Source organism: Syngnathus typhle, linkage group LG2 (genome assembly GCF_033458585.1).
Source record: "Syngnathus typhle isolate RoL2023-S1 ecotype Sweden linkage group LG2, RoL_Styp_1.0, whole genome shotgun sequence".
NCBI lineage: Eukaryota > Metazoa > Chordata > Actinopteri > Syngnathiformes > Syngnathidae > Syngnathus > Syngnathus typhle.
In genome coordinates this window covers 8,282,988-8,303,302 of record NC_083739.1, presented here as the reverse complement: position 1 = coordinate 8,303,302, position 20,315 = coordinate 8,282,988, and the positions used below count along the sequence as shown (strand labels likewise).

The window sequence follows — 20,315 nt, the reverse complement described above, 5'->3', positions numbered from 1 at the left end:
TTAATATCCAACCTGTCCAGTGTGCACATGTATCTAATTATGGCCTTTTCATCAAAGTGAAATGTGAATTCACTTGGCCGGAATGGTAACTTATTTTCACGACTCTCCATTAAAAATCTTTGGCCTACCGCCGATTATGCAGCCAGGACGTCTGCACAAACAAATCTACACAGGGGATCAATTACGTGATGCTGGGCTCTATTTAATGGTGAGTAGGACGCAACCATTTTAATTTGAAAGAAGTGGGGGGTGTCGGAGTGGGAGTAAATTCTAAACACCCTATTTCTGCACACTATGCAGAAGTTATAAGAACATTTTCTGAAAAAACATTTAGTTTTGACAGATCAATTGGGCAAAACATTTGGGCCACCCTTCTGAAAAAATATTAAATATACCGATTGCGGCATACGAGGTTTCAGCCTGACACCAGGAAATTAGGATTGCTTGCATGATTGACATGATTGTCACGGTTACTGTATCCATTCAACCTTGACTGCTGAACAGTAAACACGTTCTATATCGCTCTCTTTCTGTTGAAAACAGGGATGCACTGCAAACGTGTGTTTATTGGTTTGATGTTAAAATATTTATTCATGAATAAGAAAACCATTTTTTTATGGAACTTACTGCCCATAACAAGAAGGAATCACTAATGCATGTACCGCTCTTTTGACTCCCCTCAGTGTCTGTGTACTCAACACAAACATGCAATTAAAGTCACTACACATTAATTCTAGGTCTTAGTCTTTTAAGTTCTTCAAAGCAGAATGAGGGCTGATTGGTGTAAAATGTTGCACGACACAGTTTTATTTGTTGAGCCAGCAGCTCAATGTCAAGGTGTCTCTTCACTTAAATGAATGAGACCCGAGCAATTTTGAAAAAATGTCATGGACCGACCGTATTTAAGAGGATTAGAGCATTCACAAGTAGCTCTGCGGCGAGCGCTTGTCCGGAGCATGATTTGAATTCTCATTTCATTACTTTTCTCAATTTCATTCTTCCAGCGGGCAGCTCTACAATTTGTATCTTGAGGGGATGCCAAAGGCAAGTTTCACTGTGACTAATCCAGCTTTACTTACCTTACTTTGATTGTGGCGTCCTCAGCCCTTACCAGGTCAGGTTTCCATCACATCTAACCACCAGACTCATAAAATATAGGCATTCAAATTAGGTGATGACATAAGTGGCATATTGAGCAATATTGACACTGAGCTCACTGGTATGGAATTTATGCGGACAACAAAATGTTCTAGTGAGGAAAAAGAAGGTTAAAAATAGAGCTGTTCACAAGTTAGCACCTGAAGGAGCATACAGTGCAGAGTAATGCAAACTATTAGAGGTGTTGAAAGAATAAAGGTATTTCTGTTTGTTTTACTGCAAGGGAATTTAAATTACCCCCAAATTAACCCTCCCCCCCAGAAATATATGTATGTCAAAATATGTGTATACATTTCATTGAGTACATATGCACTGGAAAACTATCATCTTTTGCTCAGAATTATATACTTATGACAGATTACTGAGACAAAATCCTTTCCTCTACAGTGCCACACCACTTTACTGCAGTCGGAGACAGTTTCTAATGGCTCGATTAAGAAGCTTAGTGGGTTATTCCAATTGCTGAAACTGAATAGTCATTGGATAAATGGTGGGCCTTATCTCGCCCATTGCCTCTTCCCTCCATTCAGGACTTGTCATCCCAGCGCTGCGTGTCCCGAGCCCGAAATATTATTAGTGACCCATCACACCCCCACCAAGGACTGTTCTCCCTGCTACCCTCTGGGAAGAGGTTTCGCAGCATCCACTGCAGGTCCACCAGGTTCTGCAACAGTTTTTTCCCTACTGTCGTCAGACGGTTGAACAGTCAACTTAGCATTCCTCTGCGCACTTTGTAAATACTGTTTTTGTTTCCTTCACTGCTGCACTTTATATTTATCTTATCTCATTTCATATTTATATAGAAATGTCACTTTTTATCCAGCCGAAATATCATTCCTTTGTTGAGAGCCGTATGCAACGAAATTTCGTTTTGTGTGCACCGAGTGTTTACAAAATGACAATGAAGTCTGTCTAAGTTGATGCTCCCCGTTTCTGAGGATGTATGGGGCAGTGAGCTGGCCCAGACACTTGGCTTCTTCTGCATGATGTTTGGATAATCAATCTGTTCTTTGACCGTGAATAAGAGAATCATTGATCTTGTAGTATAAACCTCCACTATTTTTATTCTGTCGTTCGAAACTAATCCAGAGACCTCACCAATTCATAGTGACTTTGTTAAAAACGACTAGTGTAGAATTGTCATGAAAATCAATGAACACATTTATGATGTAGGGCAGAAAAAAATGGAGCTTTCTCTCCTTGAATGACCAGCAGCCGCCACTGGTTAATGTTTCATACTCAAACAAGCTCGTACATAACACAAAATACCGACAATGTGGGATACTGATAAAACCCATTAGCATCATTATTATATTAGTCAGTTTGTCTCTAAGTCAAGACCTTAAGGCTCTGGTCGGTGTTGTTCCAGCTTAGTTTGACCGAAGCGATACCACATAAAGTGACAAAAGACGAACACACATGGAGATAGATACAGAACAATCAAATCAGAGGGGAGAACATTGTGTAAGCAATCTTAATACTGCTACCTTGTGACACAGTCATATCACACACCCAGCTATCCAGTTTTCTTTTGGTCTGGTTTAAAAATATCAATGGAATTCCAGCACTAAGGCACGCTGGCAGCTGCCATTTTCACGTACTGGACTGTGTGTGTTCCCGTACTGAGTTGCACTTGCGGCATGAATTTAATCCGGTCTCATTTATTTTTGTAGTGTTTATTTTGTTAACAGATTAAATGTTATGGAAATGCCTTGGTAACAAAACAAGATGATCACAAGAATGTCGAGGTCTTTAAAGGGGGAGTTGGCAATGCAAAAGGTGCTAGCAAAATCTCTATAAAGCCGCACATCAGACTTATGTTCTTGAGCGATTCTTGAGCCATTCGTAATGACATCTGATCATGAACGTGAGTTGTGATCAATAGATCAAACACAACGCATATCCTTAACCTTAACATACCCACACTCAGCTGCCTGAGATCTCTTCACTATGTTTGATCGTTATCCGCCGTGTTGTTGAAAAACGAGGGACGTTCAGGCAATCTTAGACTTAGCGAAACTCCCAAAGCCCAAGGTAAGACAAGTCTGACATGCAAGGCTAAGGGGGTGTGCTTCTCATGAGTGTGTTAAAGAGTGGGGGGGGGGGGGGGGGGGTAAACGAATGACACCTTCTGTTTCTGATTTCTTTAAAAAAAATCAAATTAGAAGGATAAGGACCACACCGTTTTTTTTAGTTAATTTCCCCCATGTACGACTATCATTGACAGATATGACCCAAAGTGTTTTTTGGGATGGAATTACAAATTTCCCTTTTAACAATTTATCAGAAATGAGAAACTGAAATATACATGAACAACATGGAGTAACAACTGCCAAGAGCAGTTGCGCAACACCAGGGACATACAGTAATTGTCAATGTGGGTGATTTAGAGCCCTCAGCCAAACTTCTGTGTGTGGTCTACGAAGATGTTATTCAGGCTGCATTAAACTTGTCTTATGTTTCGTAACAGTACTGCATAATAGGCATGCTAAACACCTGTGAATCATTGCTGAACCCTCACTATGTGCAAAGTGAATTGGACTGTGCCACGAGTGGATAAAGCAGTTGTTAACATTTTAGGGATGAGCATGGATAGACCCTTAGGCAAGACATTCTGGATGGCATGCATCCATATTTTCACAATGTCAGCTATCCCCATGTACTAAATGCATTATGGATGACATTCAGCCACACATGCTCACACACAGACACGTTCACAAAACCATGAATGTAATTAGCAAATCCGACTGAAAGGGTAGGAACATTCAATTAATCGCTTTGCTTCATTGCCGTCGACCATTAAAAACAAACTTCATGCATTTCAATTAAAAAAAAAATCTCACATAAATAAAATGTGACAATCTTATATAGAAGAGTGAAGATGTGCGTGGAAATGCGATACTCAAAAAAGCGTAAAACTTAGGAGACATGACAGCTTTATTGCGCAAGCTCTCATACATGAGAGATGAGTAAAATGCTGGATTAGTCTTAATCACACTGGACGTTAGTCAAATAAATTTCTCACTACCCTGTCTCTTTTTTTGTTTTGTTTTTTTCTGTCCTCCGGTTATCATGTGATAATTGGTGGGCAGAGCCTCCTGCTTCTCTCCTGGTACCTGCCCTGAATAAAATTGCTCTCAATCACATCGTCTGTAACGGTTCCACAGTTGGCTGGAAAGTCACTGTGGTAAAAAAGAAAGTGTCAGAACTGTCGAAGGTCGGAGATTTCACAGTAAAAACAAAACAAACGTACAGACCAAAAAGATTTAGTTTGACGCCAATTAAATGCTAAGCTTTTGTAAAAATCTGCTTGTCCCTGCTCACGAAAGACAATAAGATATCTACTATAAATACTGGTTGGACAACTCGACATGTTTTACACTCTACGCGAATGTAATGAAAAGTGTTTGAAGTCGATGAATCAATTATGCTGATGTTTTCCCGTAAAGGCATATATAAAAGGAGCAGCATCCAACCAATTACGTTCAAAGACAGCTACAGTATTACTCCTCTCCTGAGGGCCGATACATAAGGGGGCTGAGTAAATCATCAATACGTATATTTTAGAATATCAAATGAAATGCTTCAGGGCTTACACAGATTTCTGAAGAGGCTTTAGCCTACCCTAGCCCCGATATATTGCCATCCCCGAAAGACAACCTATTAAAACAGTTTTTGAATGGAGGAGAAAACAAAGAGTTAATAGCGTGTAGATGTAACACTTCCTGAACTTTTAATAAGATAGTTGACTTGACAAGTATGAATTTTGGAGAAAAAAAAGCTCCTCTCTACTGGGAGGGAAATGACTCGTCTAGTGCAGTGCTTCTCAAATAGTGGGGCGCGCCCCCCTTGGGGGGCGCCGTGCTATACCTGGGGGGGCGCGTGTGACCCTGGGGAACAGGCTTTTTTTTTGCAGTACTAGAATAAAGTGTAATTGCGCATCTTCCCAGCAGGGGGCAGTGGCGCTCTCATTGTTACTTCTGTGACGTTTGCGACAGTGCAACATTTTACGACTTACAAGACAAGTTAGGATAGTCACGGTGGGGAGGGGGGGGGCGCGAATAGTTTTCTTCTTGCTAAGGGGGGGCGCGAATAGTTTTCTTCTTGCTAAGGGGGGGCGTAACAGAAAATAATTGAGAAGCACTGGTCTAGTGAATGTAGGTTGTTTTTCAGTCTGGCAGTATTAATAAGCTAGTATTTACTCCATTTTGAGTGACTGTGCGCAATGAAGAACCTCATCAGATGCATTCACATGAAATTATAATAACATCCAAACCCTCAAACATGTATTATGCAGAGAAAGCCCTCAAAAGTCATTAACTTTGAAATGACTGATTAAAGAATGACTACGGTTACTTCTCTTTCCAGCTCTTTTGGTCAAAGAGCCCATGACACAGAGCAGCTGAATGATTGATACCCTTAGATACAGTATGTACACACACATTTGCGGGGTGCCATGAAAACATTCATAGAAGATTCAAAAGAACATCAGGTATAATTTCATTTACATGGAGAGAATCCATACACTTTCTCTTAAGAACTTGTCACCTGCATCTGATCGGAGTCCGTAAATTCGAATACAATTACCGTATTTTCCGCCCTATAAGGCGCACCTAAAAACCTAAAATTTTCTCAAAAACCAACAGTGCGCCTTATAGTCCGGTGCGCCTTATATATGGACCAAATTCCTAAATTTAAACTGGCCCAAAGCATTGTGTCATGAAATCAAGCATAAGTGGCCCGCTGAAGACTATGAATCATGAATCGAAAAGACTATGGATCATTATTTTATGATTATAAAGTAATTTGTTCCGTCTGAAGTTGAAATAAAAAAGATAAAATGGAGAATGATTTGATTTGGATTAAAAATCTGACATGATGCATTAATGGTGCACCTTATAGTCCGGTGCGCCTTATATAAGGATAAAGTTTTAAAATGGGCCATTCATTGAAGGTGCGCCTTATAGTCCGGTGCGCCTTATAGGCCGGAAAATACGGTATTAATTATCGATGCCTACTCATACGAGTGGAGATGCTCTAATATTTGAGACCTTACTGTACATAATTGTGTCTTGCCCTCCCCTATCAAAAATATCTTTGCCCTCTTTGTTTCTGGCCTTAGAACACACCGCAAAAGTGAAATGTGTTTTTGTGCACAAACAAGCGCATGCTTCTTCAACTCGACCCACATTGACACGAGGCTCAAAGTGTGTTTCTGCTCACATTCGCTGCCTAAAGTCCCACTTTCTCTCTTACTTTAAATTCCAACAATTACTAACATTTCACCTCCTGTTAAGTTCCCAAACAAAAATGGTTCACAATCCTTTGTCAAACACCAACATTCTAATTTAGACCCTCTATCTGAGTATGATAATGTACCTACTTCATTACTATTTTAATGACATAAAGAATGGAGTCCTGCAAAAGTTTCAATGAAGTACAGTGGTGCCTTGAAACCAGAGTTTAATTTGTTCTTTGATCACTCGTTACTCCAAACATCTCCCAAATCATCTTTCTCCTTTGAAATGAATGAAAATGACATTAATCTGTGCCAGCCTCCCATCAAAAGTCAAATCTGTTTTTAATCGAGGAAAATAGCTATGTTGTTGTACTTAATAAAAACATACCACTAATGACATTCACATATAATTTCCAATTAAAATCAATTACTCTCTTTTTTGTCATATTTCTCTCCGTCAGTTGTACTGTTGCTTTATGGTGAGTGCATCTTGGCCGTTTAGAGCCACTATCAAACATTCCCTAACACATTGTCTCAGCTGATGTGTCGGCTTCTCAGCGCAGCAGTCATAGTTTTTTTGTCGCAGAGGATAAATATTTAATATTGGTACTATATGGTCTGAAGTGAATGAAAAAAGTAAGTTGAGTCACCATTGTATGTTTTTTTATGTGTGTTACATTCAAAATTTCATGTGTCACAGTTGTTGCACAATGTTGCTGTGTTTTTATTTTGATGCAGTTTTGAAATATCATTTTCAAGCTGTCTCCTGGTTTATTTTGATCAAATATTCATAGTAATTTTATAATACAGTTTGATGCTGTAACCAGAGCATCTCCCTTCTGTGGGATCCATTGTTTTCTCGTGAATAATCAGGTAGTACTTCCAGAATGCTTGTATAATGAGCCATTCATTTTTTTCGTCTGGAAATTGTTAAGTTTGAGCCTGATGGGTATTTTTCAAATACTAACTCGGCAACCGTAATGCACTTTACAAGCAGATGCTCAAGAGACATGCTCTTTTGATTTTTATTAGCGGAAGGAGGTTTAATACTACTGGACTAAATGAATGCATAATGGCCGTTAGGCTCCCTTTGAACAAAATAATAAACGTAGAGCAATATAATGACACAAATTAGTGCCTCGGCACTTCAAAAGCTCAAAAAACAAGCTTAACCACTGTTTTGGTGATTGTTTTCGGGTTTTGAGACAAGCAGCTTTGAATCATTTTGCGTGGATTGTGTTTATGCAATTTCTCTGCTTCTCCCATGACGCTGAAGGGGCTCTAAAGCACTAACTCTTGTGGATGCTTATTGTTGGATTGGTAAAATGTGTTTCCCTATAAAAGAGCCATTTAGATGAAGTGATCTTTGTTGATGTGGATGTTCTGCTGGGAAAGGCGTCTCACAAATTGAAGCTTCATGAGTGATTTGAAATGTTCTCCTAAAGGATCGATAATCCGGTGGCTAGGATGTTCCCTGCTATTGATGATCAACTGATTGCAAGGGTGGATGCAATATCGAGTTTGAGTGGTGTTGAATAATAGTAGAAATGTAGTTTATTCAGTACAGTTGCCCATTTGTACGCCTTGCAAAACATTCAATCGCTTCTTGATGATCCTTGACGACTCGAAGACTTGATAATCCTCAAGATTTGATGATCCTCAGGACTTTGGAGAAACATTTTGTGGACTGATGAGTCAAAAATGAAACTTTTCCACTCTTTTCTACAATATGGTTCTCTTGTCTTCGGTGCCCTACACCTTTATTTTATTTTCCTGTTTTCACGTTGGCTAATCTCATCTCCTGTGGTGTAGCCATCAAATGGTGGGGAAAAATGACCTTCAACCTTGAAAACTCTAGAAAAGACGGCCCACACATCCCATTTTTAAAAAAAAATTGACGTTCGTCAAAGGCAGGTGATGCTAGAGTTTTGTCTTACAAATTCATTTGTTAAAGGCAGTGAGAGTTAAGTCTCACAAATATTTAGAAGAAAAGGAACCATTTGTGGGTGGGAGTGGGCTTGTAACTTAAAATCTTTAACGTAGTTATTAGGCCAAGTTCTGTCTGTTATTTTTTCTTCATTTTGCGTTATAAAAGTATTTAGAAGGTGGTAGTAACCACTCCCAGAGTAGGGCACCCCTCCGTCTTCCCGATCCGCCGGCGTGGGGCAATCTGTGAAATTACTCTGAAGTGGCCTCCATGCTGAGATACAATAAATCACAGACCACGCAGGATTTACACCTACTATGAAAATAGAGCCAATACGGTCAAGAAGAACACAATGCTTTGTACATTTGCGTGTGATTTTGAGAATTGCATCTCTGTCAGTAGTGGTCCATATACTGGGGTCTCCATGTCAAAAAAGCGCCCACTGTGTATTGTTATATGTCAAGCCTTATTCAGTAAGTTTACATTGGTGTGCTTCTCTCATGTGGGTTTATTCAAATGGATTTGACTCGAGCACTCTTAAAAATGGCCCCAGAGGCGGTGACCTTAATACCCAGTCTTGTGCAAGCTGTGGCGAGGCAGCACTGTGTTTATCTTGTTGCTGCTTCTTTATCTTGCATATGTGCACCATTGTTGCTTCAGTCTAATGTAATCACCCATCAACCATTTATTCAGAAGTAAACCACAGTAAACCTTGAGTAATGACTTCCTTACCGCCTGTTTTTCCACCATGGCTATCATTCATTCAATTGCATGACCTTTTGATTCTTTGTTTTTTTTTAATTAATCATCTTGTGAAATTCATTCAACTCAGCTCCAAATTCTGAAGCTCATTGTGCTTTATGAAGCTTTATGCTGCAAGGAACTCTAACATGACTTATGACTTCTTTGGAGCTGGTGTGGGATCAATTCGTAATTCAAGGCCAGTCCGGCGATTAACAGTCAATCTCTCGCGTGTATAGTACGACAGGATACTCCAGTCCCAGCTATAATCCTGAGCTTCACCAGAAAAGATTCAGCTCTTAGAATGCGTCACTCGATGGGCAGCAGTGGCTCAGATTTTAAAGACTTGGCTTTTCGAACAGGCTGGCAATGGGTTCAAATCTTTCTGCGAGTAGTCACAGGGGAGACGTACGCTATTGACGTGCCAATCCGCACTTGGACACAGAGTTGTAAACAGCTTTAGAGCGCAGGTTCACTCTGGTGCCAGTCCTCGTTTAAGCAATTTGATTTAATTAATGTATTCGATAAAGTGCAGGTTTGGCCTTGCGGTCTTTGAGGGAAAAGATCTTTACAAACTCACTTTAAGTGGCCCAACGTTGCGTTTTCTTTTAATTAATTTCCTATTATTCATTAGGTCTGTGAAATTGATTTGATCATTTCTAGTAAATATATTTAGAGAATTGCTGAAATGTGTCAACAAATTAACAGTTCACTTTTTATTATTGGTGCAATATTATTAAATGCTGAGTGGAAAGTGGCAAAAGGGTTCAACAAAGCTGTAATATTGAAATCTAATTGGAATGTTCAATCTCACCCTCTGGTAAATTTGTTGAACCTGAAGTTTTTTAATTTGTTGAACCTGAAGTTTTTCTAAACTCACACTTGGTAATAAAGGTCCACCACTGTTGTCATCCACAAGTGAAAATGTGCTTTTCAATGTTCTGTGAATGTCCCACTACCCCGAAGATAACCAAAGTATCAAACATACTAGACTTTCCATTTTCATTTCTCTGATGCCAAGTCATTGATTGTGGTTTATGTCATGCTGAGAAAATCATTTCTGAGAAAATATGCCTGGCCCAATCTGGAAAATTGTTTCCCAATATCAAATCAAACTTATAAAAGTCTCTTGTAAGTTTTCAACACAAACTTCACTCACATTGGCTGTGAAATAAAAGAAATACCCAAGATATGTTTTTAGTTTCACTTCAAAATCCTCCACCAACACAACCAATGTGTTTGAGTATAGAGCTAAACAATGCTGTCTGTAGAGAGAGCAAAGATCCAAACAGAGGATGACAGCTATATGTTGTGCAATGTTTGCAACTGCCCATGAACTAAAGCTGAAGGGCTCGGTGACGAGTCCAAGCGTGGTGCTGCGGGTCTCCCAGAGGCAAAGCGTCATCTCAGTGACCCAGTAACATTGAGATCCATGCGACAAACAGAGAGGAAGGTGGCAGTGGGCTCAGCTTGGAACACCGATTGAAGTTAAATATGGACTCAAGGCACATGTACGCCGCATGATTGAGCGCCACTGCTTCATCAGAACAATATGCAAGAATTTGAGCAAAGATGATTTGACATAGGCAGCAAATGTGCTTTCACATGTGATGTAATGTTGCGCCTTAAACGCCACATTTAAGTCAAACCAAACTATTGGTCGAATGACAGCTTGTAACTAGAAAATGAGCATTCTCTTAATCTGAATGTCTTTTGGCTGTTTGGGACAAGAAGATTTGCGGCTATAGTCACCTGACTATTCTTCTTTTCCCTTCCGTCCTGGATGGTGATTATCAGCTTTCTGGCAGCTTTTGTGTGTTTGCTTTGCAGATGAAAATATGTCTGTGATGGCTCATTTTCTTATCAAATTTGATTCTCCGGGGACTGGAAAAGGATGACACAACTTGAAGCCAAACGGGCTTGAATGTCACTAAAGACTGCTGTCTGGCAAGAGGACAGCACCAGTGATTTGACTGCCACATTTGGGCCAAAGAAATGACAGAGTGTTTGTGACGGCCAAAAAGTAAATGAAGGACCTGCCAGTCATGCAAAATTAGACAAGTTGGCAGCCAATTATCACCTTGGCATTATGCTACTGCAATGTGAGAGGTAAATAGTCAGATGTTCCTGCCTGTGCACATGAACATGGATAAAGCCAAGCATGGGGTAGTTTTTGGAAATGTGGTCTCTTTACTTTTGCAACACACAACACAATGAGTCAACTGTGTACTGACTTTTGAATTCGCAAGACACCATAGCTGTCTCAGGTCGCTTCATTGATTTCACAAATCTGTTCTCATTGTCAGCTGATAAAACATTGTAGTGTTTGCACTTTCACATGTTCAGTATTATTGTGACAAAATGAAGAAAGAGACTATTTTTTTTTCAGATCCAGTTATGGCGTTCAGTCAACCAGAAAACATGTTTTGCGTCCTTGAATTAAAAATATATATAAAAATCGTGGTATTAACAATGCTCACTTCAAACATCTTTGAAGATTCCATGAAAAGCTTGAGATTGCAAACTTTCAGGTGCATTTTACGTCCTTATTTAATACCAAAATGTGCACAAGACCTTCGGAACACTGTCAAATCAGGTTTTATCTACAAGCTCTTGCACAACTGAAAGCAATTTAAGTTTTGATGGAAGATGGAAAAATGAAATGCTCAGATGAATTCTCTGTACTGTATGCTTACATGTAAAATGTGAATTATTTTAAATATGATTTAATCTTATTATTTCTGAAACACCTGCATGATAATGAAACATGTTGCAGCTGTTGTCATCCCCCTCCTGTAGCCAGCCATAAAAAATAAAATATGGACTGTAAACACCAAATAAAGCAGTGCAGTGCACATAAAAGATCGCTTCAAAGTGAGGCTGGATGAATGAGAAAACAATGAGCCATAGTATCGTGGAGGAAGAACATTGACTGACCAGTGTTCCAAATGCTCCAATCATAGATTGAAAGGAATAATGGAATATGAATTATGTTTCCCTAAAAACTTTCAAATGAACCCTAACAGAAGTGGTTCATTTATTCAAATAAGATTTCCCATAAGTGGTTGTTGTTACATCAGTCAGAGAAAAACATTCTTCCATCTGGAAATGTCTGTGTTTGAATCAGGCAGCAAGCAGACATAAAATAGGCAGATGGTGGATTGGATGGAAGCAACATTTCTTGAGATTTTAAAAGGGAGCTAAAAATAAGTACTTTTAATGAGTTTTCTGAAGTTGAGCTGTGAATGATTGTCACCTGAGACCTGGCAACTGTGCTGTCATTTTCAGTCGACAGCAATTGACAAAATGGACGCCCCCCCCAATAAGAATTGGTTTATTTTTGCTTCTTAATTTATATTCCACAAATTCAATCATAATCAGAAGGACGTGTTTAGACTGGAGCGAGAGGACAGTGAGGACAATGAACCTGCAGAACCCAGATTTCAGATGAACGTATCACAATGGTGTGTTATCACGGTTCACAAAGTTGCGAGAAATAAAAATGTTGAATTTGCAAAAACGTTTGCCCGCACAGATTACCTTGTTTGGCACTCCCGCTGCAAAAACTATGGCATAATTGCTCAAAATACATAGTAGGAATGGATGAAATTGAACGGATCAAAAAAGAATCCCCCAAACGGATTATAAAAGTATCTCTGCAGAACGTGGAGGGGCTAAATAAAACTTTTCTATAATCCTGGAGTCTCCAAGTGCACAATAAAAGAAAGAAATTGTCAGCTGGTCCAATATGGAAGAGCCCGTTTTTTGCTTGTTTGCATGACTGGGAAACACAGGAATATTATGAATCAAGAATTAGAATCTACAAAGAGAGCTATTCTGTATGCTGCCATTAAGATCATCACAAAGCGATCTTGCTGTGAAGTGCAGTCAAAGACAGCGAATTCTGCGCTCCATTTAATGAGCTGCAGAGTTTTGCTTTGCAGTGTCCTATTACCATGGAGCAGACTGATGCATTGCAATGCACTGATGTACAGTCTATCCTCATATACAAGCACTATGTATATGCTCCTGCGTTAACAGAAATGTCAAAGTCTACCAAAGTATGTGGCAAAATGTTTTATGATACAATGAAACCACGTTTGAATTTATGGGTCCAAATTTCAAGTGAAACATTTTGGTCACATCATCATGTTTTAGATGATGGACTGGTACACGAGGTGGAGAGAAATATTATATGAATAGTTCCCAATTGAATTGAGAAAGAGAAAGGCAAAAAAAACAAAGTTATTGGAATATCTGTATTCCATATAAATACTATGTTTATTCAAGTTATGTTAATCAAAGGCACTTAAATTGTGGCAGATGTGTGCTGATTCCCATTTAACACGAGTTTAAATGGGATTGGTTAATTCTGACCACAGGTTGTACACACTTAGCTTTACTTTCCCTTGAAAAGAGTTGGGAAAAAGGTTATCATACTGTATTGTCAATATTTTAGAGCTTACACCCCAAATCTGCATTCCATTTTGATAAAATAGTTCCGAAACAACTTGAATAGGTTAGTCATGAATGGAGTAATGCCCCAAAAATTATTTTGCAGTAAGAACACTGAACATGATGCTTGTAGCTGAGGTAATATTATAAAGCACGACTCTGTAAAGGAGTAATTAGTAGTGCATTTAGTAGCAGTATAGTCAAAATCCCAAATGACAACATTTATAATTAAACACTATCAAAAGCCATTCGCAGATTTGTTATATATTTTTTGCCTTCTTGTTGACTAACAGAACTCAACTGATGTTAACTTCAATAATAAAAGACTTGTCGTTCTGTACCTTTTCTGCCATTTCAACATTCAAGAAAAGACTTGCTGCTTTGGTACAATGAAGGGAAGCGTAATGCCTCTTCTTTGCTACAGACGAATTATAAAAAGTCTGTCAATCAAGCTAAGTACAGAAAACAAAAGCGAAAACATCTTTTATCAACTCTGAAGTGATAACAAGGACAAAAAAAGTTCGCTACTAACTTATAAAGTGGAAGGCTGAAACTCGCGGCCCAGGTGCCATGGTGGATGACATGGCAGCCCCACCTTGTTTGCCATGTTGTTGCTTTGGGCGTTTTGTGTAGGGGCCGACCAATATGAATTTTTTTCACGCCAATGCCTACATTTAAAAAAAAAACATAAAAAAAAGATCACCAATTGATTGGCCGATTAATTCTAAGAATACATACCGACTATAGTGACTATGTGAGTAATACATGATGCACACCATTTTGAGTTATTTGGGGACATGCAAATGAAGTTAAATCAAATTTCTACAACTAATTATTCATTCATTCGCCAAACTTTTTGACGTCAAACCATGAACAGCAGGACAGCCACCCACTGGGAACATTTATGCAAAAGGAAGAGTGTAATATTGACATTGATGACATAGTAATAAAATACACTCTGGGTGCACGTCATAAAAAAAAAAAAAACTTGATATGCATAATATTTATGCACAATATTGCACACTGAAAATCATATTTGAACTATTTGTGAAGCACAAATATGGATAACCGAACAGTGTCAATATGCTTAATATTGTATTATGTTTATATTATTGCAGTGCCTTGAAGCATTTCTCCCACTCACAGTGAAAATTTGTTATATAAATGAAAAGTGTACTCTGTACATGACGAACTATATTCAAACGGTTCTTTCCAGCAGTGAAGCTGAGTAAGTGCTTTGGAAAAAGCTCCTCTACTTCATCATCAAAAACTGCCATAAATTACAATTACTGATGAAAAGGCCTCTGTCGGATATGCGACTCACTAAGCTTGAGATTTGACTCACCACCAACACATACGAGAGCACACATTTGCTACCGCTAAGTCTTGTGCCGCCTGTGTGGATGACTGCGTGCTCACTGCTACTCTGGTGTTATTCATATTTTGACAGGCTTTTGGTGGCGACAGTCGGGATTACCCGTCAAATCTGAACATGCTTGTCTCATGTTTATTGCAAAGACATTATTGGTGCTGTTGTTTCTAAAATTGTGATTGGAAGAAAACGTGTGAATATTTTGGGTCACGGAATAAAGAATGAGTGGATTTGTAATGGTAAGTGATAGTTCTGGTGAGCAGTGGTTGGTTAATGTTGGGGAAAAAGGCTCCCGGCTATCTTATAATAAATAATCAGTCACGTCCTATTTACGTAATCTTACTGTTGTACACAGCTCCAAGTGTATCTTTCTGTGCTCTTGGAGATACAGCCCTTGCCAATTACTTTTGTTCTTGCGTTTTGTTCTTGTCTTTCTAGCTCAGAGAATAACAACCCCATTTCTGCTCTTTTATCTTTTGCATCAGACCAATGAAACGGAGAGGAAATGCGAACCCACAGCACTTTTAAAAAGACCACGTGCTGGCTGAATTGGAGAGAAATGCTTGATCAAGCTTACAGAAAAAAATGGACCTTGTTCATTCTAGGACAAATTGTTGATGAGTCTAACAAGATTTGAAATTGCAAGCCGGCAAATTACGTAACTGTGAAGACACAACTGTATGACAAGTACTGAGTGTTTGTGTATGTGTGTGTTTGTGTGCGCGTGTGTGTCGAAGCACACTTATGCAATCATTTTACAGTATGTTGCACACAGACAGAGAAAATCCAGTCTCTTCCATTATTTGTCAATCCAGAAATGCATAGAATTAATTTGTCATCTCCAGCGGTACCAAATTCGGGCACTTTGGTGACGAAATAAATAAATAAACCATGACTATATCGCCCATGGCCAGTTGGAGCGTGGAAGTAATGTCATTAACTGTTCGTAGATTTAATAAGCTTTTAATGTCATCCTTTGTTTCGATAAACCTCCTGGATAAATATATGGCCTTAAAAGACAGGCACGATAATAATAAAAGCAAGGACAGCCAGTGTGCAGTAGTCCCCAACCTTTTTAGCACCACGTACCGGATTCAGAAAATATGTTCCCGTACCGGTGTTTGATGATGTCCCGATTTTTGCGAAGAAAACTTCTAAATACAATTCTAGAAAATGTAGAGTCAAATGTCGGAAGCATCAATAAATCAAATAATCATCGACTGCACATTCTTTATGGACGTTTTCCATGTTTGAACTACAATCCCATTTCCGCCAAACAGATCAACCACAATCCTAAATGTCTTTTCAGACAATCATATAGCAGAACAACAATGGATAAACACCACCATCCCTTAGTTCCATGAGGGAATTCTGAACGCAAACACCACTGTATAATAATCTTACATTAAATGTGAATCCACTATGTAGTCCATGCAACTTTACTTGCAACATCCTCATAACATCAACATAACATGAGTAATATTATGTTATGTACACGTCACTGAGTTGTAAAATCGTTATTATTTATTGCCGCCTGGCACCAAATGATCCGCGGACCACTGTTTTAGTTTATTAATCTGGCATATTCCACTGTACTGCAAGATGGTTTGTTTCACAGATCCACCTGGCAAAGAGCCAAAAGAAACATCAAGGTTTACAGTATGTGTCCTTCATAAATGGCATCTTCAAGCAGGGATGTGCTTCCACTGAACACGACTAGAGAGCGATTATTAGCTGTAGTGATTACCTTCTGCAGGTTGTGAGGGAGCTGGACTCAATCACAAGTGAGTTTTTGGATGAAAAGCGGAGTCATGGATTGGCAAAAAAGCAGTGACCTCAATGCTGACTAAACAAAAGTAGAGCAATCAAACAGGATAGTACATTGAAGCAAGGGTGCATGTAAAAGTGAGACGCAAATACAAAACGGAAAATGAAAATCAATGAAGGTCGGCCCGATTAAAAAACAAAACGCTGACTAACCAAGATAGCTCCGTAGAGCCTCGGCAAAAAAAAGCCAAGAAACAAGTCAAAACTACAGAATCAGGTCTACATGAAGAAAGAAACAGTAGGGGCCCTATTACTGTGCCTACAGTGCAAGGTCCATACATAGATGTGAAATTGGCACTCGCACTGTAGGGAACACGGTCGATTTGATTCCCAGCCAATTCAGCCTCTCGGACCGCATTGTGTTTGCGTATCTTGGGGACTTAAAACAGATGTGACAGAAACGGCACGTTAGCTGGGGATTAGCAATTTCAACCTTTTATGACTGGCACAGACTGGGATATGATTGCATTTTTATTATTAGATGTATTTAAAAGCTTTTATGTTTGCTTTTACAGTTTGGGCAATCAGAACCACAAGACTTCTTACATAAAAGTGAACATCTTAATTGCCCTCAGCATTTCTTGCTGGCTTCCCTTCGTTAGCCTCCAGCAAACACGGTGACATCACCGTAATGTACGCCGTTAATGTATATATCACAAATATTTTTTATCACTTCATCATCATATGTTGGCAACGTTTTTTCTCATCCAACTGGAACTGGAATACCCATGCAATTCTGCCTTGTGACTATAAAGTTATAGCATCACAACATCACTCCACTGAACTCGTGCTTATTTCAGAACTGTTCCAGCTGACTGTGTTACTGACGGACTACAACCTGGACACAGAACCATTCACTCTCACAAACATGCCAATGTTATGCATGTAGGCTGATCTTTTTCCATGCCTCGTGCAAGTCTAGCACAAAGCACAGTTGTGCACATGGGTGGAGTTTTTTTTATTTTAGATATATTTTCCCATACTAGGTCATGCTGTTGATTCACTCGTTGCAAAATTGTTTTGTTACGCATTCGTACAAAAACTCTCAACCCTTGTCCCCTGATGGACCTTCCATTGCTTCCATTGGTCAGCCTCTGATCCTCATGCCATATTGATCCCACCCAGCCTTCTGCTCATACACGAGTTCTGCCTTGGCACATTTTTCTTTCCCTGTGCCTGTTTGGGATTTTGTATTAATGACAAGGAAGTGAATTATGGATAAAAGCGACAATGAAATGTAGTTACCCTGTCTCGCTACCTGTTAATATTAAAGCATTAGATGACTTGGCCCAAAAACCCTTTTTCTATCTCAGGCATTGCTTTGTAGGTAACAGCTTCCCATTCATTTTGCAGTGGATGTGGACAGTTGATAATAAAAGTATTTTTTCAACTTTCTCACTAACTTTGGTGTCTACAGTACACACTCCTGTGACAATAGGTGACACAATGGTAAGTGAGGTTATTCCACATTTACATCCATAAACGGAATCCATAGAGTCTGAGAGTTTTGAAGGTATTTTGCTCATCGTTTCAAGACGATCTGGCTAGAAGTTAATGCTCTGAACAACAGAGGCGTCAGAGTACATTTCTTAAGGCAGTTTTTTGTTTTTGTAAATTGCCAGGAGCTTAAACCTTATTTATTATTATTTCATCCATCATTGTTTGTTCTTCTATTTCTCCTTCAGATGGGAAATGCTTCCAAAATGTATTCGTTTGTGTCCACAATATCAAAAGACAATGACTAAATTCCTCCATCCATCATTGTGTCCATTTTTCTTTCAGATGGGAAATGCCTCCGAAACGTATCTGTTTGTGTCCAGAATATCTAAAGACAATGACATCCTCATGGGGACGTTGTATACGATTTTTGGTAAGTTTTTTTTTCTTCAGTGTCAAGACCACAATAAAAAAAGGACATCAACTGGTAAATTGCGGACTTAACATCACATATTGTATAACTTTGACTGGCAGGTGTTCTTTCCATGCTGGGGAATGGAACCCTGCTGTTTGTGGCTTATAGAAAAAACTCCTCCTTGAAGCCAGCAGAGTACTTTGTAGTCAACTTGGCCATCAGTGACCTGATGATGACCATCTCTCTTTTTCCCATTGCTATACCATCAGCCTACACTCATAAGTAAGTTGATTTCCCAACACGATAAAACTATTGCGTTTTGAAATCACTTCAAAATAATTTGTACAAATGCATGAAAGAGAAACATTGGTTAGCATTCTCCATACAATCGTGGCAAAATGCCTTTTACAAAACCTAGCACTCATTATGAATTTGTTGCAATGTTTTTTGCTTCCACGCTTACACTTTTATCTTTCTATCCCTGCTCATCCAGGTGGCTGTATAATAAGACCACCTGCACCATTTACGCCTTCTGTGGCGTTTTGTTTGGCCTGTGCAGTTTGACTACTTTAACAGTGCTTTCGTCCGTCTGCTGGCTCAAGGTTTGCTGCCCAAATTATGGTAAGGTGACTGTCTACACTGAAAAAGAACACACCTAAAACATTCAAAATTATTTTTTATTCATATGCTGTATAATTACAAGTACATTTAAGAGCATTTAAAAATAAAATCATTGAAACCATTCCACGTTTGATCTATTTACATAAATGAGTAAGCTTTCTTGGAGCAAGATCGCATGTTCATGTTTTTTACAATTAAAGTTTTATTTTTGTATGGCGTGTTCCAGAGGCATGAGTGAAATAGGCAGTAAAATGAGACCATTCAATATTAGTTATTTTAATGGGGCCATTTCATTTCTCCTCTGGTTTCGGTGGAACAAAGACAGATCTTTTTATGAGCGTGCTGAGAGTTGATGTATTAGTGTTGCCTTGCAAGCCTGGGTGGGCTTTTACACATTCTGTCCTATTTTGGCTTTGCAGTCAAATTCTCTGCATGTTTGTCAGCTTAGCTTCTATTTCTGTAGACATTGGGGGATCACTAGCATAGATTAGTGTGTGTGCATGAAGGTACTGTCCCTCCTGAAATATGCTTGGACCCCTCAGGTGCCACACCAGTGATAAAATGTACAGAAATGTACAATGTATAGCTCAGAAAAAAGTTATTGGTTATAGGTAGCGGTGGTAAGAAAACAAAAAGAAAAAAAAAGGGGGCATTTTCTTATAATGATGCACCAAACCTAATTCCGAGAACATTATTCTCAAACTTTCTGTGAGTAGTGCACTGTATTTTAAAAATAACATCATAAAAGTGATCATCTGAAATAGAATTGTGCCTGATGATGAAGTTCACCAAATGTATCAATATTTGTTCTTAAGGCCACAACAATGAAAATAGTCTATTTGAGACAAATAGTTTTGGTCCAAAAAACAGCATCTTGATCAATGACAATAAGTTATGTTATGGAAGCTTGGCTGAGTAATGATCCACAACAGGAGAATGTGAAGAACTAATAATCCATAGAGTCAGGCTTTCCTATATAAATTATGCAATGGGTTTTGAAAACTTTGCAGATTAAACCAGCTCAGTGGCCAAACCAGCTCAGTGGCCTAGTGGTAGAGTGTCCGCCCGGAGACTGGAAGGTTGTGGGTTCAAACCCCAGCCGGGTCATACCAAAGACTATAAA

The 20,315-nt window shown here is 39.0% G+C and overlaps 1 protein-coding gene across 1 annotated transcript in view; it reads left to right on the top strand.

Moving 5' to 3' along the window:
- The window catches only part of opn7b (opsin 7, group member b), a 43,366-nt gene that overhangs the window by 9,214 nt on the left and 13,837 nt on the right, over nt 1-20,315 (top strand). Inside the window, exons 2-4 of the mRNA XM_061272937.1 lie at nt 18,502-18,589; nt 18,691-18,853; nt 19,065-19,192. Of these exons, the coding sequence (XP_061128921.1) occupies nt 18,502-18,589; nt 18,691-18,853; nt 19,065-19,192 (379 nt within the window). The remainder of the gene's footprint in view (nt 1-18,501; nt 18,590-18,690; nt 18,854-19,064; nt 19,193-20,315) is intronic.